This window comes from Dendrobium catenatum, unplaced genomic scaffold, assembly GCF_001605985.2.
Source record: "Dendrobium catenatum unplaced genomic scaffold, ASM160598v2 fragScaff_scaffold_247, whole genome shotgun sequence".
Lineage (NCBI taxonomy): Eukaryota > Viridiplantae > Streptophyta > Magnoliopsida > Asparagales > Orchidaceae > Dendrobium > Dendrobium catenatum.
The window spans coordinates 72,950-89,310 of NW_021318709.1; the positions used below are offsets into that span (position 1 = coordinate 72,950).

Genomic DNA, 16,361 nt, shown 5'->3' on the forward strand with positions numbered 1-16,361 from the left:
ATAAAAAAAATTAATTTTCAATTTAAATATTTCTTATTATAAAATAAAGTCATACCCTTTTACCTTCTCAAGTCCCCTTCAATAATAACAAAATGATATAAAATGAGACCAAGATGGCACTCACCAGAAAATATGGCATCAAATAGGGAAAAGAAAAGAAGGGATTCATTACCAACCAAGAAAAGTATGGGTCCATAAATAAATATATATATATTACTTTGTGGGCTTCAAAGGTACAAAAGTCTATTTAGGTAAGTAAGTTAGATGTCTATTTTAAAGAGAATGATTTATTGTCAATAACAACTATGTTTGTCCCACAAGCTACCAAACTCTACTCTCTTGTCTCTTGAGTCTTGAGATAAGGTAGGTAGGCATCACCTTGCAAGCAAACCAAGCCATGTGATCCCTTACCCCACCCCTCATAAACCCTCCAACTTCTAAACCCCACACCCCAACCCCTCCCCTGCCTCTTAAAAAATTATTAGGTGTGAACGAAAAACTTAAAGATGTGTTCGTCGTCCAATAAAAAGCAGGCGGGTGATTAATAATATTGGAGTTTTGTAAGTTCATATGTGCCCAATTTTTTTCTTCGACGACTGAGACAGCTCAATATCCATCATCCACTCCTTTTAACTTCTCCTTTACCTCCGTTCTTTTTTTTCTCTCTCTCTCGGTTCGTCAAATCTAATCTCTATTGAAATTTTCTACTAAAAATTTTTTATTTGATGATATTTAAGAATGTGATATTCTATAATTATAATCCAAAGCAATACAATGAAATAAATGCAATTATGAATATGAATTGATTAATGTTCAAGCTATTTTAAACATAAACTTTCTATAATTTTATTGTGTTCTTAACCCACTTGTTCTTAACATAACTTCCCTCCCTAATCTTTGCTTGCATCATTCATTGGATTATCAATTCAGCTTAGGAGAAATTATAAAAAAATAATTTATGGGTTGTTAGGGGAGGAATCATTGGTGACTTCTAGATGAAAGTATGATGCATGCTATGCAATAGTTGCTAATTGTAGCTCAAAATACATTATTTTATGATTATATCAATATCAAAACTCCTCAATCATTCACTTTATCTTTTTATGAAAGACTTTGGGCTTTTAATAATCATTAAGTTGCTTCTATTGTAATTTAGGCCAAAGACTTGACTCATAAAAATGATCTCTTAATCATAATAGAATAGAATTATGCACATTAGCTTGTCCTCCAACATTGTATTTGATTGGAGTATCTTGCACTTGACATGTTCTTTTGTATATTTTTAAATTATCTTTTCTTACATTGTTTATGTTTGAAATAGATTGTATAAGATACAAGTCGTATCAAGATTTTAAAAAGTTGGCTATGGAAATGAACAACAAGAAGAAATTTTAAAACTCAAAATTTTAGTCAAAACTTAGGCTTTATTTGGGATAATTTTTTTACTACTTTCTAAAGCAGTTTTCTAGTAGAAAACTTTCTAGTTCAAAAAAATTTAATTTGCACTAAAATGCTGCTTTAGAAAACAGTAAAGAAGTTGTCCCAAACGAAGTCTTAATTGGAGGTTGAAGCATGATGTTATAATAGATATTAAATTTATTAAATATTCTTTAAATGATGTTGCAATGAGATAAATATTTGGCAAAATAAATAAATAAAAAGGACCACCATGTGAAATATATGGCCTACGCATGAAATAATTTACATAATTTTAATTCAATTATAATTTATATTTAAATGAGTAATTTTTTGTAGTCGTAATCAAAATTCAAATAATCCATTGATACCCCTCTATTTCTTCCTATCATAAAATCATTTCCCTAAAAATATATTTATCAATAGAAAAATATAGTATCAACAAATAGTATACTTAGGACAACTTTCTCACATATTTGTTTTCAAATATGAACTATAATATTGTTTGGTTATAAATTTTTTGTAGTGTAAAACAACTTTATTATAATCAAATATACTAAAGTGTGGTAGTTTGTAGTATCACATCTATTTTCCTCATAATAGTTTTAATTAAAGTATATCTTACAATAGCCCCAAACCAACAATATTATTGGTTTAAACCAAATAAAATTTTGATTTAAACAACTATTTAATCATATTCATGATGAATGGGAGCCTCTTTGGACGGTTGTTTGAATGTTTTGCTTTACAAATCTCAAACACTCTTCCGTTTGGGTATTGCTTTATCACAACTTTTCTGGAATTTTTGTGATAGGAAGCTGGTTTTTATTGCTACATCTATTAATATGTGATAATTATAAAAATGCTGTTATTCTACTTTTTTAAAAAAGAACATAGTTATAATATCCACAACAACTTTTTAAAAAATTATTTTTCTTACAATTGTTTTATAATTATATTTATAACAAGCTACAGTCATCTCAACTTAATTACACAATCCCTAAATCATTTTTTTTCAAATTAACTAATCATATAATTTAGGTTTCATTTGGGATAGCTTTCTTAATGCTTTCCAAAACAGCTTTTTAGTTAAATTGTTTTTTGAATTAGAATTTTTTTTTATTAAAAATCTCTTTTAGAAAGTAATAAAAAAGCTGTCCCAAACGAAACTTAAATCAACGAATATGGTCTAAAAATGATGCTAAAAAACTTTTTATAACAACAAATAGAGAACTTAATCCATTTTCTAAGAAACATGACTAAATATTAGCTAATACTTAACTAACCTATTTAAAATGATTATCACCATAACTAAACAATATAAAATATCATTAATGAAACAAATCACACAAAAAATAATATAACAAAACCCAAAATTAACCCTAAAATTTCATTATGACTCATTAAAAATAAAATATTTTTTTAATTATATATCATCATTAATAGGACAAAAACTTCACCAATTTTATAAAATAAATTAAAATCAGCTGAAAATTGTTAAAATCAAGGCTGGTGGGCCCAGCTTTGTCCATTCTTCAAGCGTGTGCGCGACACAAGCAAGGTTGAAGAAGTATTAACAAACAGCAGTGCGGTTGACAAAGCAAAAAGAGATAACAAGCTAAGTTTAAATATTGAAGTCAAATAAGCTAAAGGAAGAGATAAAGTAAGCTCTGTTAGTCTTATATTTTAGTCTGCGTATACGCTTCATAATAGTAATTTTTATTAGTTAGGATATTATATTTGATGATTTTCTTTGAATTATGCTGCCACGTGGCTCATTAACATAAATAAATAAATAAATATAAATTTAGGCTTTGTTATAGATAGTTTTCTTACTGCCTCTTAAAATGAAATTTAAAAAAAAAATTTGAACTAAATTTTTTTATAAAAAACTAATTTAACAAACAATAAAATGAGCCTTAATTTATACACAACTCTCCTTGGCCTGTTGGTTGAGAGCTTAGGCTTCCCACCTTGTTTGTTATGAAATTTGAAAAATGTTTATGATTCAAACAATTATTATAATAAAATGATAAAAATAAAAATAAAAATTAGAATAATAATAATAATAAATCATTCAATATAAGAAAAAAAATTTAAGTACCCGACCTCATATAATAGGATAAAGGCTTGATGTTGTTGTTGTTGCATTGTTCGTGGAGATAATTGAATGTTAATTTTGTAAACATACCAATTTTGAATTATATATGGGAAATTGTTTCTACTTTATACGGAATGAAGGGGATGTTTCGTTGAAAGCAAAATGGGTCTAAAGTTAAGTTAATCAGAGGTTTTGAAAAGTTTGATGTTTGGTCGGATGGAAAAGAAATGCAAAGTCAAGAATAGTAAATGCAGTGTAAAACAATTTTGCTCATATTTAGGTAAATAATTCTCGCCCAATTTTGAGCGATAATTATTTACACTGCAAGCAAGCTCAGCTACAACCGGTTGCCATCAACCACGTCTATCATGGACCACCACCAATCGTCGACAACAACCATTGCCTTGTGCCACCATGCATTGTCGGCCACCACTAGCCACTGGTTGTTGCCACCACGCCCACCGCTGGCTGCCTCCACTAATGTTGCTGCCACGACCATCATCATTGTTATTGTTCACCACCTATGCTGGCTTCCGCGCACCCAGGGTTGTTTTGTTGGCTAAAAAAGGAATACAGTGTAAACATGAATACTTTGAAGTTGTTTGGATGAGTGTAAAGTAAATCCAGGTGAATTTTTTTTGTTTGGTACTTTAGTTTTAAGTAAAATGAATGTAGTGTAAAATTTAAAGATGGTGGCGACCCGCATGTGGTGGCAGTGGCGATTGACGATGGCAGGTGACGGTGGTGACGATTGGAGGCGGGTGGTGGCTGACGATAGGTGGTCGTTGGCAATGGGTGGCAGCCGATGATGGAGGTGGTGGTCGACAGTGGGTGGCAGGTGACATCCGACAGTGATGGATGGAGGCAACCGATTATGATCGAGCTTGCTTGCAATATAGATAGTTTACGCTCAAAATTAGGCGAGAATCGTAAACTATCTTACATTACGTTTACCATATATATTTTTAGGACATTTTTGCCAATTAAGTCAAACTCACACCCACATCACATGCATAAAATTCGAATTTGAGACATCTTAATTTGTAGCAAAAACTTTGGTCCAACAAACTAAAATGAGCTGCATCATTTATTATACTTTACTAAATTATTTTGTATTTTTGGTTGTCCAGCCAAATACCAAAATTTTAAAAATCCAATGTATTTTCTTCATTTAAGCCCATTTTACTTTCATTGAGCGGTGAAAAAAGAAAAAGTACGTAGTCCATTTGACCTACGCACCGGAAGAAAGCAGAAAGCATTTCCCGCCCCTCGACCATTGAACTTAAAATTTGGGGAGCACTCCCTTCCTCAAGCAAGAGTTAGGGTTTCATGGATCTGCAATCCCCTCGTCCCGTCACCACCGTTCGCCGGAACCCACCGAGAAAGGCGAAGCAAGCCTCATCAGCCGGTGCCCTAAGTTCCTCAAAGCCTTCCAATGCCGTTACTGGCATCACTCCCTTCCCACTCGACGAAATCCTTGAGCCCGAGCCGCTTCAGACCTACCCCCTTCCGAATCAGAAGCTTCACAAATCTAACGTCGGGGTTTCCAATAACCTCAAGGTATTCCTCCGAATTCGCCCCCTCATGTGTCCGGTCTCGCAATGTTCGAACGTCGCCGGAGGCGAGGCTAGAGCTCCGGGGAGGGGTAGAGTTTCTAAGGAAGGAGATAGGAAGAACATGCCATGTTTGGTTGTGAATAGCTCAAGCTCGGTCACGCTAAATGCCCCACTTTCATCGCTGGAGTCCAAGCGTGCTAAAAACGAGGTTTATGATGGTTTTTCGCATGTCTTTCCTCCGGAATCCATTCAGGTTAGTTCTAAAATTTTTTAATTTATTTCTCTGTAGGTTTGTTTTTAATAAATCCCGGCTTTAGCTTTAATCCCAATTTCAAATGCCTCAAATAATCGTTCAATTACAAGTGGTTAAGTAGATGAAGGCATCAATTATTCTGTGTATGCATACCATTTTGAAACAAATGTTGGGATACATACCTTTCTTTTGTAATAAAAGGGAGGATCAAATTCATGTGACACACACACATATGTGCATGTATTTATACATTCTTCCTAATAGGTTAGTGGTCCCTTAAACCTTGCCCTTGGATTCTGTGATGCTTGAACGCTTTAAATGTCCAAACAATTTCAGAACTAAGTATGTTTGCAAGCTTTAATAAAATTTGATTGTGGCAACACATGATGAATAATCCTCCCTTGAAGAATCAAATGCTACACATTAGATGTTTTTGCAAGCACATCAATACTATAAAAAATGAATGTATATATGAAAGCATTATCCTATACTATCCTGACTCAATAAGTGAAACCCGCAATTCACAAGAATAAATAAATTGATAACCTTTTTTGAACTTAATAAATGATGCAAGAAATGAAGGTAAATAGACAAGTCATAAATCACCGAATTGATCTTATCGAGAGCAATTAAAAGCATGATATTGATCAATTCAAATCAATAAGACATTTGAACAAGTTAGTTGATTCTTATATTGACATATGGGTTTCTTGGTTGGAGGGATTTTGAGTGAACTACACTGCAAATGTAGTGATGATTTTAAGTTTCTTAATATTTGGTTGAGAGTAAATTAAATTCAAGTGTATTTTGATAACATATTTTAGTTCATTTTTGACCTTGCAGCCTCAACATGGCCTGGTCGTCCTAGCTTATATGGCTTTATCTCCTCCATGCGATGTAGCTGACGTCGACCTTGTGACTAGGGCTGCAAACGAACCGAACCGAGCTTCAGCCTATTCGTGTTCGAGCTCGTTTGCCAAAAATGAGCTCAAGCTCGGCTTGAAGCTCGTCGAGCTTCTTGGACTGCTTTTCGAGTTTGAGCTCGTTTAAAACCAACATATTCGAGCTCGGCTCGTGTTCAATTTGAGCTCGTTTGTTTTCAAGTTAATCGAGCCTTATCGAGCGACTCATTTAACCGAGCTGAGCCCGCTCAAAATTCAAAAAATCTTTTTTTTTTTTAATCAAATTGAGCTGAGCCAAACAACCAACACCGGCCAGCCCAAATAACATTCCAGTATCTAACCCAACCCGTCTAGTTCCCCCGTTGACCACTTTTCAGCTGCTAATGACCACATATTTTTCTTTTATACAACAACATCATGCATTTCCAGGCAGTGTGAGACTAAACTCCCTTCAGCATTTTTTTTTTGTTTTTGCTTGGGTCACGGAGGAGAGAGAGAAACATACATCAATAATTTTTTTGTTTTTGCTTGGGTCACCGTCATGGTGGCTGTTTAAATACAATATTTTTTTTGTTTTGTTATATATATATATATAAAACCTTAGATTTAATTATTTTATTAGTTAAATAAGATATAATAGTTAAATATTTATTTTTACTTAAATAATACATAATCGAGCTTTTTAATTGAGTTTCTTAACGAGCATGTTCATGAGTTCTAAACAATCTTGTTCGTGAGCATAAACGAGCCGAACGCCAGGGTGTTCAAGATTATTTATTTAGCTATCGAGTATTGTCAAAGTTATTCAAGCTTGTTTATTTACATTATCAAACGAACATAAATGAGCTATTATCGAGCCGAACCACGAGTAATTCGTCGAACCCTCGGTTCATTTGCAGCCCTACTTGTGACCTCCTCATCCCTGCATCCTAGAGACATCGATACTTCACTCTCTTGACCTCATCGACATCGATTTTGGTTACAATCTATGACTCGACCTTCTCTTCACTACAACTCGGTCAACCTTGACTAGGATTACATCCCTAATAAGTCCTATATTCTTGCTTAGTAAGAAAATGGAAATATTTCATTTCGCATTGTAGCAAACCCAACACTAAAAAGTAATATCATGAAGTCACTTTACAATAAATCAAACATCAAGAAGTATTTCAAATACATTGAGTTTATTTTATACCATATTTAGAATACTCTGAATTATAAATACTTGCAAGAAAATAGTCTCATAAGCTCTAAATTGCACAATCGGGCATTAAGGCATTTTTTTATGAGGCGTGACGCAAGCCTCAAAATCAAACCATTTAATTAGTAAAAAATTATGAAATAACGAGTAATTTTTTAATATCAAATTAAGATCATAAAAGTTAAAGATGCAACAACCCAAACCTCTTAACTATTGAGATATTGTTCACTTTGGCCTAGTGGCCTCATGATTTTGGCCCATTGATGTAGCTTCCCAGGAGGTCCCTCATCATTGGACCGCTTATTTATGAGCACATTTTAACTTTGGACTTCCTACTGAAATTCTAACCATTAAGTCAAAAAACATCTCAATAATTAAGAGTTCAGCTTACTAAATAACTCAACATTGGTAAAGTGGGGTTATCTACCTGAAGGAGGGCAATCAAAAGATTCAAAACCTTCTTTAGTGAAATGATGGAACTGACTTTTTGATGTTTTTCTTAAAAATTGTTATAATTTCATTTACTCTTTATGCACGTTAGAATTCCTTTCAAATATTTGCATGCGGTAATGTGTGTTGAGCAGCACCATTTATATAACCTTTTACTTATTAAAGAAGTAAATCCTCAATGTTTCAAATGACTGCAAAACGAGTCAATGCACTTCAATGCCGCCAAAATTTATAAATGCTTTTTTGTCTTTCTATGACAAAACTTATATTAAGAAATTGTATAGAATTTCTAATATTGAAGTTATTTTAAAGTTCTTGGAAAAACCATATTATTAATTAATGCATATAATTGTTATTAGTGGAAAGGCTTATGAATTTCTTTTCTTTAGGAGGACATTTATGATAAAGTAATGCAACCTCTAGTAATGGATTTTATGGAAGGACATAGCTCTCTTCTAGTTGCAATGGGACCTACAGGTTCTGGGAAGACTTACACAATGTTTGGATCTCCACAGCAACCGGGTATTGTGCCTCTAGCATTAAGGCAAATATTTAAGCAGACAGCTGATAATGTGAATATTCAAGCCTCTAGGTACATTTTGCCGGGTACATTGACGATTAAGCATAATTCTATTATTGTAAATTTTCAGGTGTTTTCAACTCTCAGGCACCTTACACTTTGCATGTATTTATGACTATTTTCTATTCTTAAACGGCTCTTACTTTTTTAATCGTTATTTATTTTGTAGTTGCATCTCTATGTTAAAACCAATACTTAACACAGCGAAGGCTTAACTACTGTGCGAGCCTAGATAATCACATATCAGTCATGCATTGCTTTCTATAGGAACTTTCATAGAGTTTTTAGGCCAAAAATGTTTATTAGTAGTTTACATTTATTGGTCAAATCGAAGTAATAAACTTAAAAACTATTTATGAAGTGATAAGTTTTGGTTGTGTGGCTATTTTTTGTCGTCTTCTCTTATTGATTGTATTTCTTGTTTTATTTTGTAAATTGAATTTCATATTATTTCAGGACATATTATTTATCCATATTTGAAATACATTCTGAACGAGGAAAAGTAGAAAAGATTTTTGATTTACTTCCAGAATCTATGCCACACCAGCAGGCAAGCATTAGCAGTCTTAAGGAGGTAACTACTCCAAATATGAAACTAGTCCAATCTTGTTTTCTTTAACAATTTTTTTATAGCGTTCTATAGATGCTCTTCTCGTTCTATAGGTCAAGATTTCATCAGTTGCTGATGCAGAAAAAATAGTGGCACATGGCATTTTCAAACGATCTACTGCTCCCACAAATGCAAATAATCAATCAAGGCATGTAATACTGAAATAAATTGTTTTACTGACTGAAATGAAGATCATTGCATTGATCAGCATCTCAGTCCTACTTTTGTGTCGTAAATCTTGGTAGACCTGTGTATTTTTATGTATTAGATTTTATGTTTACTTTATCCTAACCTATTCGAGTTGAGAGATATACATTGATTTTCATGGTAAGCTTCTCTGGATCTTTTTGGGTGTTTTTTTTTTTTTTTCTCTAATGATTTTCTTACATGTCAAGGTTGCGTTTGCATGCAACTGTTTTTTTTTTCATAGTTATTGAATAATGAACATGTGATTATCTCTTTATAATTTATTTTGATACAAAGCATGCACAATTGCATGCATACATGTATGATGTGTACATTTCTGTACAATTGTTTGTTTACGCTTTCATACATATCCTTTTGTGTGATACTAAGTTTCCTTTAGTAGTTGATCTTTGTTATCATCGTGTAATTTTTGCAAGTTATACTCTTTTGTTTGCAGTCGATCTCAGTGTATCATTAATGTTCGTTGCATTCGGAAGAGTGACGCTGATGATCATTCATGTACTAATTCAGTTCTTACGATCGCAGACCTTGCTGGAGCGGAGAGAGAAAGAAAAACGGGGAATCAGGTTATTCTTTTTTTTATTTATTGTTCATTTTTGTGTCTAATTTTACATAAAAAATATTTTTGGTATGAACATTTGTGGAATGCATTGATGTAATAGTGTTTTCATTTTATGGGACTTATTTGTTTATTTATTTATTTAATGTCATAACTATTTCTGTAGACAAGTGGCCATCACTTCTATACATGAAGTTGCCTAGAGTGAAATTGAGGATGGATTCATATTTAATTGTTCTGCTTGCATTTGCAAGCAAAATAAATGCTTACTAGCAAATACAAATCCTAATGCATGGGAAAAATTACTAAACTGAAAAATTTATAAAAACAAAGACAAAAAACGACATCAAGTATTTATCTCACTACGTGGGTTAGGCTACATGAATTCTTTTTCTCCATTGTGTACTTTTAAGATTCAAATTCTCTTTAAATCTAATGAAAAAGATAATTTAATTTATTTTTTAACCTAAGTCTTTTTAGGGTAGTACCTCTACCTCTTTTTACATAGGCCAAATCTTATGATTATTTCACATTCAATCTCTAAGAGTAAAGTCACTCATCCAATTGAGCATCCTCATCTCTGCAACATTTAACTTTAATTGAATGCTTCTCTTTGAAAGGTGAACATTCTGCACCATAAAGCATTGCATGTCTCAACGCCATCTTATAGAATTTTCATTTAAATTTGAGGGGTTAATTTTCTATCACACAATAGCCTCGATGTATTCCTCCATTTCAACCATCCAACTTGAATTCTACTTGTAATATCACCATCTATTTCATCATCACCAAGATATTTAAAATGTGTACTCTTATTAATAATTGTATCGTCCAAATTCACAATCTTCATACTAGATTTATTACTACCAAAATTACTCTCTATATATTCGGTTTTAGATCTACTCAAACGAAAACCTTTAAACTAAGGTTGACCTCCATAATTTGTATACCTTCGACTCCCTCTCCAGTCTTAAACAAGAAGAATATCATTAGCAAAAAAATACACTAGGGTACAACCTTTTGCAAATGTCTAGTGTGAGTATTCATGACTAAAGCAAAAAGATATGGGCTTAAGACTAATCCTTGATGTTATCCATCTGAAATAGAAAAATACTTGGTCAAACCACCTTGTGTTTGGACACAAGTAATAGATCCTGCATACATATCCTTAATGACTTGAGTATGATTATTATTAACCCCTTTCTTTTTTAAATTGTCCATAATACTTTTCTTGGAACTTTATTGTAAGCTTTCTCTAAATCTATAAATATCATATGTAGATCCTCCTTATCCTCCCTATACTTCTCCGTCAAACCTCTTAATAAATGTATAGCTTCCATAGTAGACCTGCCTGTGCCCGGCATGAATTTTTTTTGAAAACAATCATTAAATATTTAAATACAAGCATTACATTAATTGTATTGCAAACCAATGTAATATGCACATGGATACATCATGATATTTTTTCCAAGAGGAGAGAAACAATGAGTGGAACAGAGATAAAACTCATGATCTCATGATTGGGAGCCAAGGTATGAATTACTAGTCTAAGGCCTGTTTCTTGATCATTTTTATCATTAGCCTCATCCTAGTTATTTAGGATTGGTGCTTGAATTCTCTTTTTTCAATTATTTTTGTTGAGTGTTCCTTGATATTCTCATTCACATAATTATGGTTAGGCTCTTTTGCATTTTAAACGCTTGACCTTAATTCTGAATATTATATGTTCGTTTATATCTCAATTCTTATATATAATAGATTTAAGATATTTAAATTTATTATACTTGGGTTTTAATTATCTTCTAATAATATTGATCGATAACTATGAATATCGAACCCACTAAACTTGTATATTATGTGACCAATATTTATTCTGCCAATTCTAAGCTCTCAATCTTCTAAAAACTTTCTCCCTTGTTCCACCTTTTCACTTATTTCAATTTATATATCGTTGATTATATCTAATGCATTTGTGAAAAGCACACCCTAATGCACCTCACTTTAAATTCTTTTTTAAGCATCTTCATATCCAATAAAAATTATATAATCTTAAAGCTAATTCCTGAAGCAATCCTAAAATAATTGGAGATCATTCCACAACCATTTCCAGGGAAAGAATTATGTTAGCACAAAATATTGTTACCACCATAGATTTCAAAACCTAAAGCGAAATTGATTCTTCATAACTCACTTTATTTCTGCAAGAATATATTTCATTATTCTCACATAGCTTAATTTCATTACTCATATACTTGATTCCTCTATAGTTATCCAAATCTTGTACATCTTTTCTTTCAAGTACTGGTAGACAAATGTTTCGTTTTTCATCATTTAGCCTTCTTTTAATCTTCATTTTTTTTTTGAAAAAAGTTTGTTTGCCAAACTATTGCATTATGCCTCATAACTTTCTAATTCTTAATAAATGTCTCAACTAGAGCAAATATCCTACCTTATTGCATTTTTAGAGCTATTTTCATTTTTTTATTAGTCAATACTATACCTCATTTTATTGTTTATTATGCTCTTTTGAAGTAATTCATTTCTCAAAACTTGCATTGAATAAGTTTTCAAAATAACTTTTTTTAATGATATTTTTATCATAATATTTATTATCTCTCTGCTTCTGTCACTCTATCAAAATTTCTTTATTTTTGTTCTCTTAAGCTTTTCTATATGTATTGTTTCCTCCATAAACCAATCATACAATATTAATCGTCAAAAGCTATTGCCTTTGCTTTGCTCAATATGCTCTTAGGACTTCTAATTTTCTTAGAATCATTATAAAATTTAGTAGTATTCAACTTTTGCTACTATTTAAAAGAATATTTCTTATCCTCAATGGACTTTGTATTTCCTCTCTCCACCACCAAATCTCATTCTATGTGCATTATCTATTTATGGACTCTCATAAAACTTCTACAGAAATATGCTCAGTTTAATTAGGTATTGTATCTAGAATATGCGTTGAACTCTAAAAGTTCACAAAATAGAAATAACCTATATAGTGATGAGATACTTGGGCCACTATATTGGAAGGGTTCTTCTTCGATTTCTTTGGGAGAGACATTAGTCAGGGGTTATTTGAATGCGTCACGAGTCATTCCTTACAACCCTCAACCTAAAGGATCAAAAACTCTATTGGGTAAAATATTAATCAATTCTAGTCTACCCAATCAAACATGGGCTACTCTAGTTATGATCTAAGTTTGTGAAAGCAAGCAATATGCTGCTAGGCCGCAATCCAGAACTAACAAAGTTAATGGCTTGATGCTAATCCAGTAATGGTCGACACTAAGTATTGGGTCATTGTTAACAGTTAACGGTACTTCACAAAGTGAAAACCAAAGATAATTTTTCTTTATAGGGTTAGCAACCAGTTATTAATCATTAAGAATAAGTTGCTAAGTTAATAAGCTGTTATCCTATATGTGACAAGCCATTAACCACTCAATGGCTTGATGCTAACTTGTTGGAACCTTGATTTCAATCGAACTTCAAACCACTACAAACCTAACTTAAGCCCATTTGGGGGTCCCACCTAGTCCCTCTACTAATGAAAGTGGGATATAACTTTAGTTCTATTTTCAAAATGTAAGAACACTTCCCAAGTGCAAGTAGGCTTTGTCCACACTCCTCTGTATATACTAGCCTCCCCTCAATGATCAACCCATAAAAACTTCATGTCTGGTTCATCAAAGATCTTTTCAAATATCATTGATCTAATCTAGGAGAAGGCGATAAAAGTCCTTTACGCTTAAACTATTGTCTCATCTCTGTATCTTCTCTTATAAAGGTTTATGTGTATATGTAGTGCTACGATGGTAGATTAGAGTGCCAATGAGCCTAAGATCTACCATGGCTATTGTAGCGTAGTTATTTACTTGGAGATGTGGTTCCTAAAGCCATGAACTTAAAGCAGCAAAAAAGATTATTACCGAACATAAGAAATTATACCAGTTTTGAAAAACTAATTTGGCTTGATGCTAGGAGTCTCTTGTGGAAGAGGTTTTGATGTCAAGACAATTAATAGAGATGAAAATTATTCATGTTTTTTTATTAATCTTTAAAAGATATATGTTTAAGTAGCACGATAATTAATTTAGTGCACATTAAATTAGAAATATGCGTGTCAAAGATATTGTGATGATATTGAATGATTTGTGTGATAGATGATTGACTCGAATTAGAAGTAGCTATGGATTGGCTTAAGAGCTTTTAATCATAGTTGCCTAATAGGTTTACATCAAGGATAGTGATTGGGTCAATATTTTTTTATTAGTTATAAAAATGGTTATAAATGATATTTTTAAGTGAAGTGGGTTAGTGTATGCTCTTTGTATTTGACAATTTTAAATCAAGACAATTATATCTGGTCTGGTAGGATATCTGAAGCTTACATTCCTGAATTCTATGTCTCCCTTGATTTCTTCCACCACTTCTATATATTAATTGATGTGATATTTGCTTCTATTAGTTCTATATATTAAAAATTAGAGCAATAGAAAAAATAGTTTTAATAAAGAGTGCTCAGAATTAGTAGACTAAAGAGTTGATGTTAGTTTTAATTTTAGTAGGTTTGATATCAACATTTATCGATGCATATTATTAGAAGATAAGTCGATACTTTGGTGTGATATATTAATATCTTCCATCTACTATATAAAAGAGTGAAGATACAGTACATAACTCTAGGGTTAAGTCTTCAAGCTTAAAATGTAGAAGTTTGTTATGAGAATCATGTGATAAGAGGATATTTTCTAGATTTAAAGGTAAATTCTATAAAATCACAATTAAGTTGATGATGTTGTGTTGATTTGAATATTGAAATAGTTTAAAAGACTTTAATATTTAGGTTCAGTGTAAAATAAATTTGAAAATTAAGATGGACGTATGTTAAAACTTGAATGGGTGAATTAAAAAATGATTATATTAGAGGAATGATTGAAGTGTCGTCCTTTATATATAATATACTTGAAAATGAACTTATGTGATTTGGTCATGTGCAATATAAGATAGAAAATGTAGAATTAGATGAGTTGTTAAAATTATTGTGAGAAGATTTTGAAGAATGGTGCATGTGTAAACGTTCAAAATGATTTAGGAACAATAACCTGAACATCTTAGGTAGCACTTATGTTGAACAAATGTAAAGTGAGAATTAATAAATCCATACCCCTTAATAGTTTGGATAAGGTCGATGATGATGATGGTTCCTATTTGATTAATCAGATGCTGAGTGTCTAAAGCCTTTTCTTAAGGCTTGTTTGTGATTGAAAGAAAATGAAATGATATTGTAACATTCTTTTAATTGATTACGACTCACCAAACATTGATTAAGGCTTTTCAACTCTTTTTTTTTTTTTAATTTCATTATCGTCAAATATAGTACAAAAAACAAGGCTTAAATGATTATATTAGGAAAGCCCTTCTACAGTAAAATAATTTGATAGTTCTGGTTCCGATCATATTTATGTATTCAGGAATTGCTTATTTTGAATTTGAGCTGCAGATGTTCAATCTTGGTCAACTAACCGACATGTTCAACATCATGATCTTTAAGCTTCAATGAATGTGAATGTGACAGGCTATTTTGCTATTTTAGTGTCAGCAGTTTTACAAAGATTATTATTTCCTGTTTATGTGACTTGGTTTTTTAATTTTTTTTTACTAACAGGGTGCAAGGCTCTTGGAGAGCAACTTTATTAATAACACATCCATGGTTTTTGGACAATGCCTAAGAGTACGTAAATGTCTGATGTTTTCTTCATTCAAGAACCTCAAAATGAGTGCTCTGTTTTACTGCATCCCTTCTATTTTTTTTCAGTCTTTGTTAGAGCATCAGAAAAACCCTAAGAAGCCAATCGAGAAACACTTCAAAAACTCACTGGTAGTGTCTCATCTAATACTTTTTTTTTGCTCTCTCCCTTGCACATCATTTATTGTTTGCTGAATTCTTATCCTAGTTGATGTTTTTTTAATGATGGCTTTATTCATTACTGCATGAACTGCAGTTTTTCCATGTTATTAACTGCATTCACTTCTGCAAATTATGTCTATTAAATTGATCTATTCTGACAGTTTGTTTAATGATTATTTCAAATTTGTACTTTTGTTTTTTTAGTTGACACGGCACTTGCAAGATTACATGGAAGGCAAAAAGCAAATGACTCTGGTATGCTTACGTAATTGATTATCATCTTGCCCTTTCTTAAAGTTTAATTGCCCAAGTGTTGACTTCAATAATCAATTTAGACATGCTTTTGTTATCCATTCATGCTTTTGAAATCTTGGAAGGTCTTCCTGGATCTTTAGATGTTCAATTTTACGCTTTAGTGACTACCCATTTCTCCGAGCCAAAAAGTAAAGAACGAGCTTCTTAAAAAAAATTTTCTCTGTATTCTAGATGTTTAGTAGTGCAAGCTGAACTATGTGCTTTAATGTAACTACGGTGCAACTTCATTTGTGAGCTTATATATCCTAGCATTTTTCATGTGTCACATTGGGCTAGGAAAAGAGCGAGGAATAA

The 16,361-nt window shown here is 32.1% G+C and overlaps 1 protein-coding gene across 4 annotated transcripts in view; it reads left to right on the forward strand.

Moving 5' to 3' along the window:
• Nucleotides 1–4,752: 4,752 nt before the first annotated feature.
• Nucleotides 4,753–16,361, forward strand: part of LOC110099626 (kinesin-like protein KIN-6) — a 46,401-nt gene continuing 34,792 nt past the window's right edge. For 2 of the 4 annotated variants that reach the window (XM_020826829.2, XM_020826830.2), the window contains exons 1-8: nucleotides 4,756–5,326; nucleotides 8,269–8,471; nucleotides 8,916–9,033; nucleotides 9,123–9,217; nucleotides 9,713–9,842; nucleotides 15,510–15,575; nucleotides 15,660–15,722; nucleotides 15,957–16,007. In XM_020826829.2, the coding sequence (XP_020682488.1) occupies nucleotides 4,847–5,326; nucleotides 8,269–8,471; nucleotides 8,916–9,033; nucleotides 9,123–9,217; nucleotides 9,713–9,842; nucleotides 15,510–15,575; nucleotides 15,660–15,722; nucleotides 15,957–16,007 (1,206 nt within the window). In that variant the 5' untranslated portion in view covers nucleotides 4,756–4,846. Of the gene's footprint in view, nucleotides 5,327–8,268; nucleotides 8,472–8,915; nucleotides 9,034–9,122; nucleotides 9,218–9,712; nucleotides 9,843–15,509; nucleotides 15,576–15,659; nucleotides 15,723–15,956; nucleotides 16,008–16,361 lie in introns of those variants that run through there. The other 2 variants (XM_028693255.1, XM_028693256.1) reach the window with 2 other exon arrangements.